This window comes from Spermophilus citellus, assembly GCF_964194105.1.
Source record: "Spermophilus citellus genome assembly, chromosome: 13".
Taxonomy (NCBI): domain Eukaryota; kingdom Metazoa; phylum Chordata; class Mammalia; order Rodentia; family Sciuridae; genus Spermophilus; species Spermophilus citellus.
This window is the reverse complement of record NC_138193.1, coordinates 53,898,018-53,916,852: the sequence shown is the minus strand read 5'-3', so window position 1 is coordinate 53,916,852 and position 18,835 is coordinate 53,898,018. Positions and strand designations below refer to the sequence as shown.

Sequence of the window (18,835 nt, the reverse complement as noted above, 5' to 3'; positions counted from 1 at the left end):
TGCCCTTGGCGCCTCGCAGTGCCCTGCCGCTGAGCCCACAGGCCTGCCCCCGCACTGCCACCCTGTGGGGCCCCAAGAGAGCCTCAGTGACCGTAAAAGCAATGGTCTCTGCCTCACTGGGCTCAGAAGGGTGCAAGAATGTCCAAACAACCCTGAGGCTGGGATGAGGAAACAGTGAACCCCACCAAGAAGACATAAGATGACGGGCTCCTGGACCACAAGGAGACCAAGGGGTAAGCCAAGGCCACCGCACAGGACACAGCAGAGAGAGGGACTCTGCCGGTAGAAGAGGTGGGAAGGTGGGTGAGGAGCAGCAGGACTCCTATAAAGGGACCCAGAGAGCAGGGCCTAAGGTGGTGGGTGTTGCTCAAAGAACCCATCGTAAGGGGGAGGGGCATCTAAGTTACCAGGCAGAAGCCATGGGCACCCACTGGCTGAACAGTGCTGGGTTTGGCCACAGGAGGGTGACCACTAGCCTGGGGCCAGCCTGTCACCTCCTGCACAGAAGCACAGCAGGGTCAGTCATGGGGAGTGTCCTGCAGGAAACTGGTGTTGAGCCCTGCTGTGGAGTAGCAGAGGAGCAGAGGTTCTGGGGATAGAAGGAGCGGCAGGGGTTGAAGCGGGGGCAAATGCCACCTCTTGCTGGTGGGAGCCTCCCTGGCATGGGGCTCCCCTTTCCACGCACTGGCCCTGGCAAGGCTGGCTGAGTCCTCTCCCTCCTGCTTGCCCCTGGCAGGGCCCGTCGGCAGTGGCGGCGTCTGTGCATTTAATGAAACCGTCTGGCTGTGATACCATCAGCTCCAAGCTCGGCAGAGAACCTCTCCCAGTTCCAGTAAGGGAAGGAGGGTGCGTTCCCATAAATAAAACCATATTAGAGGGCCGGCGAAAAAGCCCCTTTTGTTCCCACCCCCCGTGCTTCCCAACGCTTTATTTTTATAAGCGTGCGGGCCCCAGACCGACCGCGTTTACACAAAGATCACAATTGCACATTGTGGCGGCCGTGCACGCCGTATTGGTGTTGGCAGCACCCCCCACGCCAGCCCCCCCCCCCCCCAGCAGGCCGGCTCCCTCCAGCAGCCCCAGCAGCCCAGGCAATGAGCTCAGCCCTGGGGGGTGGGTGCTTTCAAACAAAACTCACCCAGACCCACACACGGCCCCCAGCCGCCCACTGGAGAAAAACACAACAAAGACATTGTAAAGAGCAGGCCTGGAGGCCCCCGGCCTCAGACACTGGGCCACTGTGTGCTGGGGCCTGGCCTCTCCCCCAGAGGGCCCAGCCCCTCCCCCAAAAAGCGAAACAAGGAGGGGGGCACTGTTGCTCCAGCAAGGTGGTCAGATGGACTCACAGACACATCCTCTTGCAGAGAAGCCAAGAGGAGGGAAGGTGGAGGACTGGGTTCTCCTCAGGGCTGTGCACCCCCGGCCAGGGGACATGTTTGAGGACCACAGCTGCCCTGGAGAGACTCCAGCCACACACACACACACACACACACACACACACACACACAGGATTCCACCAGCATCCCCATCACAATAGAGCCAGGGATTGCACCAAGTCCCAGGCAGGTTTGTTGATTATTTGGGGGGGGGGGTACCAGGGATTCAACCCAGGGGCACTTAACCACTGAACCACATTCCCAGCCCTTTTTTAATATTTTATTTTGAGACAGGGTCTCTCTAAGTTGCTTAGGGCCTCACTAAGTTGCTGAAGCTGGCCTCACACTTGCAATCCTTCTGCCTCAGCCTCCCAAGCCTCTGAGATTACAGGCATGAGCCACCATGTCAAACTCTAGGCAGACAATTCTTTGGCTGGATCCAGTGCCCTGCATCTGGCCGTTCGGACTGAGCCCTGCTGCTCCAAAGGAGGACCTTCTGCATTCAACATCCTAAGCTCCCCTATGGGGCCTTTCCACCAACCAGCCCAGACCACCAATGTGGAGAACAGGATGGGTAGTGTCACACTCTTGGTCCAAAGAGGGAGATTTGCCCCCAGGAAGACCTGCAATTCCCAAGTCCAGTGCTCCTACATGTCACACTCGTTGGAAGGAGACCATGGAGTGGATCACAGCAATCAAATTAAAACTACCCTACAGCAAAAAGTTAAGAAAAATGATTCAAAATTGTAACACTCAGTGTTGGCAAATAGTTGATGAAGTATGAGGTATTCTTTATCACTGGAAGCAATTCAGCAACCTTCAGAAAAGTAATTGGGAAGTATGCCCATAAAACATAAAGCCATTCAGGCCCCCTTTTCCATATTACTGGGAATGACCCAAATTAGCCACACACTATCTGTACGAAGATGTTTGCTCTGGTGTTATTGATAATATATCATTCATTTTATATATAGTTGTGGGTAGGTTATCACTGACCTAAGAATGGGAAGATGAAGGAGACCAATTATAGCTCTTAGCATCATAAAACAGCAATGAAACAAGAGTTAGAGCGCAGGTTGTGTGTGACTTAATAGTGGAGCACACAGGTGCAAGGTGTAGGGGTCCCCAGAGTAGCCTGGTGACATCGAGTCAGGGTTCCTGGAGGTGGTCTCCTACCTGAGCCTCAAGAATCAGGAAGGAATCAACACAGACCAGGATAAAGGTCAGCCAAGGGTGTCAAGGCACCCAGCAGGCAGAGACACCAAAGAGCACGGGCACTTGGGAAACAGGAAGTTGTTGGTGGAGGTGAAAGGGAGTAGGGAGCACCCAGGGCGGGGGCAGAGGGGAGGACCAAGGTGAGCAGATCACCCATGGCCCTGGACTCCTGCTGAGCAGTGTGGCCTGAATCCTGTAGACTGGATGTTGTCCTAACACGGATTGGACAGCCTCCTTCCCCACAGCTGAAGCACCTCCTAGTCCCCCGCGCCCTGCAAACCTGAAAGCTCCTTCCTAGTCTCTCTCCTTCTCAGTGGAGCATTTCACAAGCCTCTGATGCATTTGGGGAAAACACCTCCTTATGCTTCCGGGGCGGAATACCTCCGATGGAGCCAACCCGAACAAAAAGCCCTGCCTAAAAGGGAGAGGGGGCCGGAGGACGTGACCAGAATCCAGACACAGGAAGCCCCAAAGCAAGAATTCCCCCACCCCACTCAGGACAGAGTCCACATCTGTATGGAAAACTGAAGCTCTGGTCCCCAGGCCACGGTGTAGCAGCCATTCATCAGATGTCACTGTGGCCCAGCCTGGCAGGAACCTCTCTCAGGACCACCCAACTGCACAGCCTTTTCCTCCCAGGAGCCATGGGGCCAGCAAAGAGGGCCACGGGAGCTTCTGCCCTGACACCCACCCCAGCCGCGGGTTAATGAACAATGTGACTTGGGAAGCCACGTCGAGCCCCATGAGACCCTCAAAGAAATATTTCTGGGCTCCTCCAGCTAAGGGCCATCTCCTGGAATGTGATAGCATCCTGCCAGTGCTGCATCTGGGTGGCAGCTCTGCCACCCAACCAAGTTCTCCTCTGGGGGATGGGACAAAGCAGAGTCATCTGGGGAGCAACTTGGTGGAGCAGAGAGCTTCCCACAGGGAACCCTTTGAGAAATATCAGTCTGTCGAGAAGAGCCACCCGGCTTACGTGTGTTCAGGGAAACCACGCTACCCTCTCCAGAATTCCAGGGCAGGCAAGGCAGAGCTGGGTGCCACACAGATGTCACTGTCCTCTCTAGTCACGGCTTTCAGTTCAAGGCAAAGCCAGCACATACCAGAGACGCTGGCCAGGCACCAACAGGCCCACCCCCATATCCAAAAGAAGCCACTGGAATTAAGAGCATCTTACAATGTGTAGGTCTAACTGCTGTACAGGACACACACACACCACAGGCACTTTCCATGGGTGCAGAGGACCCAGGCTGGCTACGTGTTCAAGCCCCACCTGAAGGGGAATCCCCAGGCTGCCTGCACGGTCACAACACCACAAAACGCCCCTTCTAGAGGGTGGAATGAGATGGCCATTATCACCCTATGTACACACATGATGACACACATGATACACACATGTTTACACAGTGTGACTCTGCACCACATTCGTGTACAATGTGTCCAAGTGCATTCTACTGTCATACATAACTAACTAGAACAAGTTTTAAAAATAAAAAATAAAGAAATTATTTTTTTAAAAAAACCTCCTTCTGCCGAGTCCGATATTGTTCCAGAAGTGTTTTCTGGGCAACTCCTGCATATCCCTCAACTCCTCAGCCAGGGAGGAAGCACAGATACAGCCCCTGCCTCTGGACAGCTCCAGAGTCCACCGCAGAGGGACAAGGAGAGTCCGTGGGGACACAGGAGCACGGGAAAGCCCAGGTCAGGCTCAGGAGCATGCCCCTGGGAGGGCCCTCTGCCCCAGACAGCAGCAGGCAGCTGGAAGGTGCTACCAGCGACAGACAGAGTTAGACCCTCCCCTGGCCCCAGACATTCCGGATTCACACATGAGTTTCCTCAGAGAAATGCCAGCCGGTGGCCGCGCACAGCCTCGGGCCGCCAGCCGCCCCAGGGTCAGTTCCAGGGGAGAGATTGCTTTGGTTTAGGGTTTGGGAGTGAAAATAAACACTCTGGGTTTTATAGGTTCCCCGCGTTGGCTGCTGTTTTCCCTTCCATCAGCTGCTCAATTGGGCCTTTCATTCAGAAGCCAGTGGCCTCTGAGGAAGCCCTGGGCAGTGCCCGCAAAGCTCAAGGGATGTTTATCTGGGGGAGGGGGTGGGGCCAGGATGGAAAGTGTGACGTCTCCACAGGCCAATGCCAGGCTGACCCTGCCCTGCAGTCCCTGGACTGAGCACTGGCTTCCCACGCTGGTCCCTTGGAGGAGTTCCTGACTTGTAGGGTCCTCGGCCAACTAGGCACACAGGGGACAAGGGGCTCTCCACCTGAGCCCCCACCTGCCCACTCACCCTGCACAAACCTGCTGCCTGCACCCTCCCCCTTCACAACCTCCCCAGGAGAGAAAGCAAGGCGGTGAACTAGACCCCTTCTTATTTCTCAAGGTAAGTTCCAATGGCCAGAGCCCGGATGTGTATCCCAGAGTTAGAAATCGCTGCAGATATTGACCTTCCCCTGGCACAGCCCTCACAAGGTTGCATCTGTGAGTACTACCTGGGCATAGGGAGTGCTCAGAAAGTAGTCATTCTTAGGTGCCCAGTGCTACAGGTTCAGGGGAAGACAAAGCCCTTTCCTGGGAGTGGGGCAAGGGGGTCATGGTCAAAGTGAGAAGGTTGCAGCAGGAAGACCCCAACTCATCTATGCAGCAGGTAAGGGCTCTGAGAGAGGCACCAGAGAGGAAGCCAAGTCCTGTGGAAGGAGAAACCATCTCATCCTGGAGAAGGGCATCCCGGCGGGTCTTGAAGGAGTTCATCTGGTTTAGATTAGGAAGGAAATGCACTCTAGGCAGAGAGGATGCTAAATGCAAAAGTCAGGCACCTGGAAGAGGCTGGCAAACAGACGAAGGCCAATGGGACTGGAGCTAGTGAAGAGAGGGGACGAGCCCCAGATGAAATGGGTGAGGGCCACAGGGGCAGGCTGGCGAGTGGGGGTCCATCTGTCAGAGTTTTTGAAAGCAGATGATCGATGTGCCCAGGTATGCTGAGGGCAGGCAAGCCACGAGGCCTCCAAGTGGCCTGAATAAGAAGGGGCAAGGCCAGCGTAATGTGACAGTGTGATGCTGAAGACAAGGGAACAGATCTGAGAGATTTGGGTGTCAGAAGCCACAGAACCATGTGACTGAGGGTTTCTGACCCCAGGACCAAGGCAGGAAATGCAGAGGAGCCTGGACCTGGGAGCGGCGGCCCCTCAAGGATTGGGTCTGCATGGGATGGGCCACTAGAGCAACTGCAGCCCACGCCAAGAAGCAATCAGACAAGAAGGACGCCGCTGGAGACCCTGGAGAGGGTGTGGCCTGGAAGCCGTGCCTGGGGGGCTTTCAGGAAAGAGGGGATGGTCAGCCATGCCAAACCCTGCAGAGAAGTCAAGCAGATTCCAGAGGAAGGGCTGCTGCACCTGACAACCAGGAGGCCACGGGACCGAGCAGTGACATCCAGCAAACGCAGCCGCCACCCCCCACGAGGGATGCCTCGGGCCACATCCCCTGTTGCCTGCAGGCCTGACTCCTCCATCTCAGCTCTCAGCCCACGGTCCCCGGTGCTCCTCCCTCTGTCCCACCTACCAGAAAAAGAGTCCTTGTCCATCGCTGGCAGGTCCCGGGCCTGGTACATGTAGCAGCGTAGGTGGTAGCGATTTCCATCTTTACCAAAGAAGAAACAGAGACACCAGAGTGAGGGGTTGACGGGGTCTAACTGTTGGGGCTCGAGGGGAGGGGAGTCTGCCCTCCAAGGACAGCAGACAGAAGGGCTGAACGACAGAAGGGACATAAGCCATTTCTCGGGAGTGAGCCTCACAAGCCAGGAGGACGAATCACAGCTCCAAGGCAGAACTGAGTGCTGCGTCCTGGGGCCAGACTAGAGCTGCAGGAGTCGGGAGGGACAGAGGAGGACAGGGAGGAGCAGAGGCCAAATAGGTAGCAGGCACTCACAAGGCACAGTGTGAATGCCCACTCGTACACTTGAGTGGATGCACACGTGCACACACACGTGCACACACACAGACACACATGCACAAACACAGACACACACATGTGCACACGCACAGACATACATGTGCACACATGCCTAAAGACACTGATCAGAGAGCACATAGACTCGGTTCTCCAGAGCCCCGATGTACACACCTGCCCACGTAATCCCATGCAAACGGAAGTATAGGGTGTGCACCCACATCACCTCTGTAGGTCCCACCAAGAATCACTTACAGTCAAAGATGCAGGAGATGGTGGGTCTGTTCACACCGAAGCTCAAGGTAGAGACAGACACGGAATCGTCGCTCCTATCATCCACTACACCACCCTGGAGGCACAAAACTGGTCATGGCAGATTCTGACCCCAGAGCCCAGAGCCAGTGGGGAAACGTAGGGAGGACACAAGCCAAGGGAAATTGAGAGTCCTGAGACCCCACCATCATCAACGTGACAATTGCCCACCTCATAGGTGGGAAACGCAGGTTTGCCTTGAGTCCTGCTGTCCTGGGCCCTCCCTGTGCACACTGGGGTGTGCAGGAGCACAGCTGGCCTCTACCTTCTGGACACCTGGAGCCTCTCCAGTAAGTTGTGGTTACCACAAATGTCTCCAGACATTGCCAAATAACCCCGGGGGTAGAGGGATTGTCCCCAGCTGAGAACCTACAGTAAGAATTAAATCAAATGTTGTACCTGCAGCCTTGGGCAAGATGCCTGGCACTCAGTAAGGGGTACTAGTGACATCAGTTTAACCCTGTCATCTCTCTAGTGTCGTGCTAATTTAGTCACTTCTCCTGAGCACCCACAGTGCCCTGAACTCCCCTATGTCTGCACCCACCCCTTCACTACCAGGGTCACGACACTCTTCAGCTGCTAAAAGCAGTTGGCCTCCAACGACACTCAGAAGCTCATCCTCTCTACGGCGTCGCTAGACGCCAATGTCAAAGTACCAAAGGATTGTGGGAAACTCTTCCGACCCTCTAGAGAAGACTGGATAAGCCAGGGGGGAATTCTGAGCTGTTCCGGATTACAGGTTGACAGGAAAAGACTCTAAAGGACTCTCCAAGGAAGAATTCAGCAGAGAGCTGGCTACTGGGGTGCATCTAGTGGAGCCAAGGTCTGGAGGTCCCGGGTTAGCATCTCTGGGCTCCCACTATCCACCCGCTGCGTATTTATAGACAGTGCTGGTGCCAGAGGCATAGTCCCAGATCACAAGCTCTGGGGAAAGGCTGTGCTAGATACTCACTGTCTCTCAAAGTTCCCACTGTGCTAGGGAGAGTCTGGGGCCAAGGACAGGAACAGAAGCAGGAGGCAGACTGGGGCCACAGCTGGCTCAGAAATCTCTCCATCAGTTTACTGTGTATAAAGCCATTTGGGCAGGCCTGTCACCTTGTCCTGATTAGCACTGGGATCTAACCATGGAGCCTTGAGCCACTTTTAGGTACACCAAGACCAGACCACTCCTCTGAGCCAGATGCCCACCTCTCTGGTGCCCTCCCTCAAGCCCACCTTCCTCCAAGGGCCAGTAGCCCAGCCACACACCACAGAGGGGCTGGGAGAGCACGCACCGTGTCCCAGAGGCCCGTGCTGCCTGCTCTCTCTGCCATCGCTATTTCTCCAATCCTTCCTCCCGCCCTCTCCTCAGACCGTCACCTGCTCCATTTCAGAGGTGGCAGGGTGGAGTGTTAAGGTGGCCTCTGCTCCATTTCCTTCCCCAGTGGCTCTTCCCATCCCACAAATGCACGCAACCCCTCCAAGAAAGCCCTGGCGCCTTCCTGGGGTTGCCTGCTGGTCCCACCCAGGTCCACCCAGATGGGCCAGTTCTCAGCAGCGTAGCCCTGACCTTCACCCTGGATGGACCTTCACTTCTGTCCTCTCCTCTCCAAACCACAGCCACCTTAAAGCCTAGCCCAGGCACCTCATCCCAGAAGTCCCTGGATGCCTGTCCCCCCACCCACCCCGCAAGCCAGGACCAGCTTCATCACCCACTGTCACTCAGCTCCGTAGCGGGGACCTTCAGTGCCTCTTATACCTGAAGGGTCAAATGACACCTCCTCCCAGTCAGGCCCCAGTGACCTGTCCCATCCCCCATCCCACACCAAGCTCTGCCTCCCTCAAACCCGGCCCCCTCAAGCTGCCCGGGATCACCCTTGCCCCCACTGCTGGCTGTGCCAGGCTGCCATCAGGCATCCCAGTCCTCCCCACCTAAGGTCATCCTGCAAGTGACTGGCTCTGGCTCACTTCACCAGACATCCTCCTTTGTGACAGGGAGGAACAGTGGCCCTGCCCTGGCTTCCTTTCACCACAGTTTCAAGGTGGCTCTAAAACCAGATCCTTGGGCCCGATTCTGACCCTGTAATTAACTGGCTGTACGGCTGTGGGCAAGTTGCTTAATGTCTCTGAATGAATTGTTTGTGAGTTGGAAAGAGGTCTACAGCACCTATCTCAGAGGTACCGTGATGGACAACTAAAGAAGTTCTTGGTATACTGCCTGACACCAGAGCAAATGTTCCAGAAACGTTAGCGAGTGATGACCTTGGGAAACGGTTACGCTGGGGTGGTGTTCAGACACCTCATACTTGTATTCTCACAATTATTCCAGGAAACTGGATAAGTGAACGTTTCTGTAGGGGACCCCAGCCCTGGGGGATCAAACCTGCACGAGCAGGCGCCTCCCCAGTACTTGGGTCCTCCTCTCTCTCTCTCTCTCTCTCTCTCTCTCTCTCACACACACACACACACACACACACACACACACACACACACAAGCAGGGTAACCTGGAGGGGTGTCATACTGCAGGCAGAAGTCCAAAGGCCCCGTGGTCCTGAGGCCCTCCCTCCTGGGCAGCTGTGGCCCCCAGGGTTCCCACCAGGAGGGGCTCCTGGCCTGACTGCACTGCTGCGCTGGCAACAAGTCAAGCAGCTACTGGCCACTGAGCACCCCTACTGGCTACAGTGCCTGTGGGCTCTGAGGCCAAGCAGGGGACAGACTTGAAGGCTCCCAGCAGGCCATCCAGGCAGGAGACACAGGACACCAAGGCAAGCAGGTGGGGACACCAGCCAGCACTGGAGTTCAGCGAGGCATCTGACACTGGCAGCTGGGCCCCTCCAGCTGCTGGCTATGGGGCCTGGGGTGTGGTTAGAGGGAGGGACTGGGTTCAGTTGGGGAGAAAGGGCCACAGACCCTTGTCCCTCTTCCCCAGCCTGGCCATACACAAGTGCCCCACCGGCAGGTAGGGTGCTGGGTGAGCACAAAGTGGTGGTGGGGGTGTCGCCCGGCTACACAGGCCCCATAATTCACCTCTGCCTCAGGGGCACCCTCAGGGACCTCCCTGCTGGTGGTGGCTGCCAACACCCATCCCCACTCACCTCACACCTCATTCAGACGGCCTCCCCTCCTGCCACCCATCAACATCCCCACACAGGCTCTGTCTGGGGCTCTGGAAGCACTTTCTGGGTCCCTGTCCAAGGGCAGGGTCTCCTGTCGGCTGTCAGAAGAGGTGTTCCCCTCCCTGGGACTTCTACCAGGGCTGGGACCAGGTACAGGCCTCGCTCAGGCCTGGCCCACAGCAGCCCCTGCCCGAAGAATAACTCCCAGGGGGCCCTCCACCTGGCCTTCTCCACCTGCCCTGCCGCCAAGGGAGGGGCCCAGCCATCCCCCAGGGTCACGAGACACCAATGCCACTCACATACGTCCCTCCCTCCTCCCCTCTCCTGGTGGTTCAGGAGTCGGATGGAGACTGCGAGGAAGACACATTTCTGGGGAGCAGGGCAGACACACACTCAGAGCCAGGCAGAGGGACAGTCACGAGACTCAGTGCCTCCCAGTAGAGCCCCAGTCCCCGGCTGCCCTGGTTCACACTCTGGTCAGAACTCTACCCACACAGCAGCCCAACATCTTCACATTCTCTGGCCACCAACCCTCCTCAAAGGGACCTGGGCTCCCCAACGGCCACTGACCCTCTTCTGTGGCCTTATTTTTCCTTATAGCACAGATGCCTGGCACGTTCACCTTTCTGCTGACTGCCCCCATCACTGGCAGGTGAGCACCGCTGGGTCCCCAGTGCCCACTGCAGGGCCTGGCATAGAGAGGCCCTGGTGAAATGTTTACAGAATAAGGGAGTGAAGTCCAGAGCCAGCTCCCCACCCCACCTACGCACCTCCCTCTTCACACCCTGGAACTACTGTAGGGGTTGAGCCTGACTCAAGGGCAGGAGCCCCAGAGAGGCGCCCCCCCAGGTGAGAGGAGAGTGCAGGCGGGGGCCCGGAGGTGGGCTCGGTGGCGCAGCGCTTGCCCTGCATGCGAAGCCCTGGGTCCCATCCCCAGGACTGAAAAAGAAAGGAAGAGGGTTACGTAGCGGTGTGATGTACAGGGTACTGCCACGCAGTGTGCAAATCCAGGGACTATTCAAAGAGTCCCCACAGCCTTCCAGGGAGGGATGACAACCACCTCTGTGACCCCAGAGCACACGAAGGCAAAGCAACCTGACAGCGGCAGTCCCAGGGCAAAAGAGCGGCCGGCAGATATGGAATAAATGTGTCACCTGTAGCAGCAAGTCATGTGCATGGAGGAGAAAATCCAGGTGACAAATTCATTTTACAGACCCTGGGGCACAGACGTAGGAAACGCCCAGGCTGCATGCGGTCCCAGGAGGGGAGGGGGACAGGAACTCCCGAGTCCTCCAAGTATGGGTCAGTGGGCAAAGGGAGGACACGAGCCAGGGAAATTGGGAGTCCTGAGACCCCACCACCATCATCATAGTGACAACCGCCTACCTCGTAGGTGGGAAATACAGGAGTCTGTCTTGAGTCCTGCTGTCCTGGGCCTGCCCTGTGCACCCCGGGGTGTGCAGCAGTACAGCTGGCCCCTACCTTCTGGACGCCGGCAGCCTCTCCACTAAGTTGTGGCTACCAGGAATGTCTCCAGGCATTGTCAAATGACCCTGGGGGTAGAGGGATTGCCCCCAGCTGAGAACCAACAGTAAGAATTAAATCAAATGTTGTACCTGCAGCCTTGGGCAAGATGTCTGGCACTCAGTAAGCGTACTAGTGACATCAGTTTAACCCTGTCATCTCTCTAGTGTCGTGTTAATTTAAATGATGCCCTCTCCTCTGGTCTTCTTTAATGCCTTGAGCCCACCATCCTTTTGCCACAGGGCCTTTGCACAGGCTGTCCTCTCCATCTGACATGCCCTGTCAGCTAGCTAACTGGAGCTCTCTCTTCAGCCAACTCATCACTGAGGCATGGACACTTCCTTGACGAGCCAGCCTCCTTCCTGCATCCATCCCCCACGCACATAGGCAAGGTAGGCAAGGTAGTTTGATACCCACACTCAGCCCAATATCTGGCACTTAGTAGGGATCCAGTAAAGACTGATTACATGAAACAAACCACCATCATCCCCTTTGCCTGAACCACGTGCCAGTCAGCAACCTCCCAGCTCAGGAGGCCAGGATCTGTCACTGCCTGGGTGTGGCCTCACTCAGGTCCGTGATGGGGGAGGGCAGGTGGGGCGCTGTGCAGGGGGGCAGGCAGCAGGAGCAGCGAGCGCTTGCTAGGCCCAGGCCACGGGGAGGCTGCGCTCTGTCCCCCACCTCCCACAGCCCTGCACACACCCTGGCCGGCCCCAGGGCCAGGGCATTGGGTTTCCCACATCACATTCCTGCCTCCATAGCTCATGCTGGCGACTCCCAGGCTGGGGCTGGCAGCCACGCGGTCTGTGGCCACGCACTCTGTCCCAGGGCTAGCTGTGTAAGGGATCCTGCTGCTCGCCCCGGGGCCTGGGTGGCCTCCAACCCACTGCTGCCCGGCAGGAGGCCACGGCTCCCTGGAGGAGCCTGAGGTAGGAGGGACTCCCCCCTCAGAGATGTTCCCAGGCTCCCCAGGAGCCCCAAGCCAACGGCCACCTGAGTCTGTCCAGGCCTCACCTCCAAGCACCTCAGCCAGGAGGAGGTGAGCAGGTCCTGAGGGAAATGCAGCCTGTGGAAAGGGACTCCTCACCACTGAAGTCACTTCAAGACCAAGATGGAGCCCAGCAGCAGGCCTGAGAGTCCTGCGTCCTGCAAGGCCCTGCAGCAAGTGGCCTTGCCCTAGACGGGGTCTGCAGGTCAGGATCCATAGAAGAGGAAGGAGGGACACAGAAGGGGTGAGAGCAGAGGCCGATGCTGCAAAAAGATACAGGCTGGGCGGGCAGGTGACAGCGCCACACAGCCACACCACAGTGGCCTGGCCGAATCAACAGGACCTAGAGGTATGTCATTGCCACCGGGGAGACCAGGGACGCCTTCCTTCCCTGTCCCAGCGGAGTCAAGCAGATGTGCCGCTCTCCTTCACTTCCAGGAGGACCCACGTCCTACCCAGGATGGTGCCAGCAGCACAGGTGGCACGGCTATTGGAAAGGGCACCACTTCTGGGGGCCGCCCTCAGCTCGACTTCTGCAGACAGGACCAGGGAGCAGAGGGTGCTAGGGCCAGCTCACGGGGCTCGCGAGAGCAGATTAAGTTTTCAGGAAGTCTGCAAGTCAGCTGTTAGACACCGTCATCAATAAAAACCGAATCATGCAGCCAGTTACCGGGGTACACACCTGCTATCCCAGGGTCTCAGGAGGCTGAGGTAGGAGGATCACAATTCCAAGGCCAGCCTCGGCAACTTAGCGTGGCCCTAAGCAATTCAGTGAGAACTTTCCTCTAAATAAAATATTAAAAAAAAAAAGGGGGGCTACAGATGTGGTTCAGTGGTTAAGCAGCTCTGGGTTCAATCCCTGGTACCAAAAAAAATTAAATCAGACAAATTGACAACTCAAGAGATCATATTAAAAAGCAAAGGTGGTAAATATTCAAACCTCTCCTAATTACTATCTTTTGCGATTATCTCTCCTCCTGCAGTCAGCACCCTTGTGATGAGGTACTCCTGTATCCCTGCTCCCAACCTTCTTTGACTGTCTCCCTGTTCAATGGTGCCACATTGATTGGCTCAAAACCAGCCATGGTAGGGTGGGTTCACCATGGAAATCAGCAAATGCTACCAATCTGGGCCTTATTTGTTCTGGAGAGCTTGTTGACCAGCACAGTACTCGGGTGACGTTCCAGATTCTCACCTTCTTCACTGTCTCTTCTCTATTTACTTTGCTGGGACAGCCAAATAATAGGACAAGGTAGGAGAGATACGATAAACCCTGCACAATCCAGACATTATCTGTTAAGACCTTTCACAATCCCTGTGTGAGGAAACACAGCTGCAATAATGACGACTTGTCTTCTCTGAGCCTTATTGGTAAAAGGGGATTGCCAATGGAACCCACCTCCTAAGACTGGTTAAATGAGATAATATGATGATTATGCATGAGCAGGAGATGACTATGCATGGCATGTGCCCTAGGACAGGGGTCAACTATTGCTGACCATAAAGAGCCAGGTAGTAAATACTTTTACTATGGATCCTATAGTCTCTGTCGCACTGTTCAGCTCCCATTGCAGCAAAAAGCCACCACAAACCATATGCAAGTGAATGACTACCATCTGTCTGCCAATGAACCCTTATTTACAAAAACAGGCAGAAGACCAGATTTGGCCTGTAGGCTATGCTCCACCAACCCCTGCTCTATAAGGGGAGGTTATTATTGGTATTGTGTCATTATCATGCCCATCTGATAATCAGTGAGAAAACTGAGGACCAGAGAGACCAATGTCTACCCTGAGATTACACAGCAAATTTAGCAGGCAGAATCAAAGGTCTCCATGCCCAACCTGCTCGAGGCTTTTCCTAACAACACCTGCTTCCCCCATCAGAGCTCAGAGCATCTAAGCCAAGCTCTGGAGCTGCAGAGGACTGAGTACCAAGTCAGGACTGTAGGGAACCTGCTTTACTGCCCTGGAGCTTGGAGGGAAACCCCACACAGGCCAGCAGCCGCAGCCAAGCGAGGAGAAGCTTTTAAAAGAGGGAATGGAACACAGGAACGAGCAGAACTCCCTTCCTAATCAGGGCTGACTGCAACCTTAAGTAGAATAGCAGGCGAGGGTGCAACCCCATTTCATTTACAGCTGGAGCCAGAGCTTGGAAGCAGATGCTAAACTCCTTGCAAAACTACTGGCTGGCCCCTGGGGATGTGGGAGTGGAATGAGGAAACCTGGAGAATCCACAGTGCCACGTGTGGGCTGGTGAGGGCACGTGGTGTGTGTCCCTCCAGGGTTTCCACATCTCCACATGTGCAGGGTGCAAAGAGCTCTCTGGCAGGTTTTATCCCGGGCCAGCGTGCCTCAGTAATTAGGACAACTGTATGTCCCACTTTGCCTGTAACGGTCCCACTCATGCCTGTTTAGCCAGCATGATCATTAATAGTGTTCCACACCGGACAATAAATTATACAGTCCCCTAGAAATCACGGAGCCAGACCCTTGTGTATACAGGGGGGCACCTGACACCTCTGCCCAACGAAATATGGCTGCCATTCTGTCTGGCAATTGGGTCCTCCAGAGTTTAGCATCCCAATCTAGGCAAGATAGACCCGGGGTCCACGCATTTAGAGCACTTACCCACATTTCTTTCTCTGGAAGAGAGCCAGGGAGACAGGGGGGAGAGGAGAGCCATCAAGCACCCCCGTTTCAGCCCAATGTCAGGTAGGGGACAGGAACAAGAAACCTGGGCTGCACAGAGTTGCCTTCCAACAGCCCAGCCCCAGTCCCTGCTGCAGGCCTGGGTTAACTAACCAAGCAAACCCCTCACACCTCCGGGGCACTGCCCTGGCTCAGGGCACCAGCTCTGGAAACGGTGCCTGAGGACTGGCTCCATCCAGGTGGCAGGCAGACACTCCCACACACCCCACCGCCCACCCACAGCTGGCCTCCTTGTCAGCCAGCTCTGATCTCGAATCACTCCATTCTGGAACCTGCTTCTCCATGATCCCCTCCCCAGAACATTCAACTCCCAACTGCCCTTGCATGCCTGTGGCCCAGGCTTGGGACACCTGTCTTTCTGGGTCCTCTCTACTTCAGGGCAGAACTCAGGCCTCTACCAACAACTGCAGGCTTTGGAGGTGGGTGCTACCCTGGGTGGAGGGGAGATGCTTCTCTAGCTGCCCAACTGCCCCAGGGAAACCAAGCCTCCTGGCTATAAGGTGGGGTGGGGATTCGGCCAAGGGCCACAGCCAGCTGCTCAGCTGCCATGTCCCACCCTGAAGGGCCCTTGATGGGTGGGGTGAGGACGAACATTTGCTCTTATAAAAGTGACTTATAAAAAGGGGGTGAAACTACCCATCTGGCCAATGGTCAGGAGTCATCTGAGGAGAGGAGACAGAAGAGCCGGCTGTCTGACCTTGCTTCTAATACTGACCCATGCTCCCACTTCTCAGGACTCAGTTTCTTCTGTGCTGACATTTAGATCTCAGAGCTGTTCTAGAGTCGCACTGTCCAGTAGAACTTTCGGCAATGATGCACCATCCTGTGCCAGCTTGTGCAGCCACTGAGCACTCAAGATGTGGCTGGTCTCACTCGGAACTGAATTCTCTTTATATTACTTTAGATGTCCGTTTAAATAGCCACATGTGACTAGTGGCTACTGTAGTAGGCAGTGCCCAACTAGAGCCTCAGTCTCCTTGACTGTAAAATGGGACTAATAATAGAGTCCAGCCTTCTAGGGTCACCATGAGGATAAAATGAGATAATACAGATTGTCTCACTTTAGGTTTGGGCACGTGATTAAACAGATTTTAGTGACTCTATCCCCTTTGGGGTCCTGGATCCCCTAATGAGGTGGATAAAACCCAGGACCTTACACCACAATTTAGCCATTACATACCCGCACATGCAAACCATACACACGCAGATCGCGGCGCACTCCCAGATTGCGCGCTTGTGCGCACACACGTGCATAACTTTGCATCCGATTTCAAAAGGCTCCTGCAGCTCAGGAGTCTGTTTGAGGACATCCTCAGAATCATGAAAGTTCCTCCCAGCTCTGAAAAGCTCCAAGGCTCTGAGCACACGTTGCAGGTCCACCTCCTCCCCTCCTGCCTCCTGAGGAAACCCTCGGGGCTGAGCAGAGGAAGGGCTTGGAAAAACCCTTGCGCATGGAGGGCAGGCCCAGGGCAAGGGCGACAGGACAGATTCCGTGAGCTCATCCCAGCAGCCGTCACCAGAGTTCCCAGAGAGGCCGGTGGCGTCAGGAGGGGGTGACTGGGTGGGAGCCGGCGGTGGCTGCGGCGGCAGCAAGGGGTGTGGGGCAAGGAGAGGGAGGCTGGATGGAACGCGCTATAATAGCGGCTTTGTGCTCCGCTTCCCAACTCCTGGGAACGCCAGGAAGATTATGAAACCCCGTGTCTTTGGGAATGCCAGGATATTAGCTGGAAAAAGAATAATACGAAAATAAAATAATGCTCGGGATGGAGACAGCAGACGATTAGCAGACGGAGCCAGGGCCTCCCGCTCCGCGGAGGGAGCCAGGCTTGGCCCCTGCCGAAGGTTTCAGGGAAAGGCTGCCCGTGCTAATGAGCAGACAGGGCCTCCCTTCCAAGCAGACATCTTCCAGAAGGGGGCTAGCCAGCCAGGCCCAGCCCTCCGGTGGACACACAGGCCAGGGGAGGGGTAGTGGAAGGCCGTGGGCATCATCGAGCCTGTCCTTGGGCCCAGACATCAAGGTACCAGGAAGGCTACCAGCCCCCCTCCCACTGTCCTTCCCTGGCTCCTTCAAAGTCTGCCTCCAGTCTCCTCCGCCAGGAAGCCGCCCCTCATCAGTCAGTCAGTCACCCCGGAAGCACACATCCTCCCCACAGCTCCTCCCTGGAGCTCACTGTGATCATTTCTTGTCCTAATCACACAGGCTCTCCCCACGGGCCAGATCAGAGGAGCATTAGAATATCATTTCTGTCCCATCAAGGAATAGGGAGAACAGGTCATCTTGTCCTGCCTCCCTATGCAAGATGCTGGCCACATACCTTCAGCCACGTGTGAACAGGCCCTGCCTCTCTCTGTGAAGTGAGACTCTGGGGACCTGCCTGGACACTGAATCAGAGTCTGCATTTTAACAAGATCCCCTGACTGGCTCCTTTGTTCAAGTCAGAGGAGAACTTCTCTACATGCTTCCCTGTTAACCCTGACCATGACCCCTAGGGTGCAGTTCCTTTCACGAGTGAGATAACAGACTCCCTAAAGGCATGAGTGGCCTGTGGGCAGAGGAAGCAGAATTCAGAGCACACCTGCACACTCAGAAGCGCTGCCCATCTCACCAAGCCTCCACCAGCACATCAAGAGACGCTGGAGCTGGGCACAGTGGCACACACCTGTAATCCCAGCAGCTCACACCTGTAATCCCAGCAGCTCGGGAGGCTGAGGCAAGAGGATCTCGAGTTCAAAGCCAGTCTCAGCAAAAGTGAGACAGGCCCTGTCTCTAAATAAAATACAAAATAGGGTTGGGGATGTGGCTCAGTGGTCCAGTGCCTCTGAGTTCAACCTCCAGTACCCACCCCCCCACACACACACACAAAATGACATTGAGACTGTGAGCAAGGTCCAGCACTCAGGTAAGGCAGCAGGGTCCTGGCACCAGAAAATCTTGGGACCATCTGTCCCAAGATGTGAGATGGGCTTTAGACCCAGTCACTCGCTGGGGCATCAGTATGTCCAGGGCAAGGACAGTGGGGCTCAAGGAAAGAGCCCGGGCTAGCCCTTGTTGTGGCAGGAAGTGTGTAAAGGTGACTGGGAGAGAGGAGTGTGTTCGTGGGGGGAGGGAGGATGTGTGTTGGGGCTGATAGGGGCTCAGCTCACTCAGAGTGTGGTCTAGACAGTTATTGTCAAATGGGCCTGTGTCTCTGTCCAAATGCTGGACACACCTAGGACTTTCCAAAACTCTGCGGTCTTCCCACTCCAGGTATGTGGGACGCACCCTCCCAAACCACTGGCTCCCTCTGTTCTCTGCTGCAGCCCCCATTCTCCCAGGACTCAGAGGACTTGGCGGCCTCTGGCTTCTCCTGCATATTACAGCCACAGCCAGGTCACATTTGAATTGTAATCCATCACCTCCCCTTTGTCGACTTGACACTTGATTGCAATGATGCCTGGTGACATTTTCTCCCACATAATGAATAAAAGAGTTGCTTTCTCCGTTTCTGGGAAAGGCTCCCCCATTCTCCCAGTCATTGAGCCACGAAAGCTTGGCAGCGGGTCCCCAGCCTTCCTCACCTTCCTCCTCCAGGTCCGACCTGCCCCAGCACCCATCCACACTCCCATCCATGAGTCTTGGGGCACCTCTGGCCTTGCACCCCCCCTCCTTTCCTGGCCCCATCCCCTCCCAGCT

General features: G+C 55.8%; 1 protein-coding gene across 1 annotated transcript in view; it reads right to left on the bottom strand.

Moving 5' to 3' along the window:
- Positions 1 to 18,835, bottom strand: part of LOC308632779 (dysferlin-like) — a gene marked incomplete at its 5' end in the record, with an annotated part of 73,875 nt that overhangs the window by 43,121 nt on the left and 11,919 nt on the right. The window contains 2 exons of the mRNA XM_081265144.1: positions 6,145 to 6,222; positions 6,787 to 6,880. Of these exons, the coding sequence (XP_081121270.1) occupies positions 6,145 to 6,222; positions 6,787 to 6,880 (172 nt within the window). The remainder of the gene's footprint in view (positions 1 to 6,144; positions 6,223 to 6,786; positions 6,881 to 18,835) is intronic.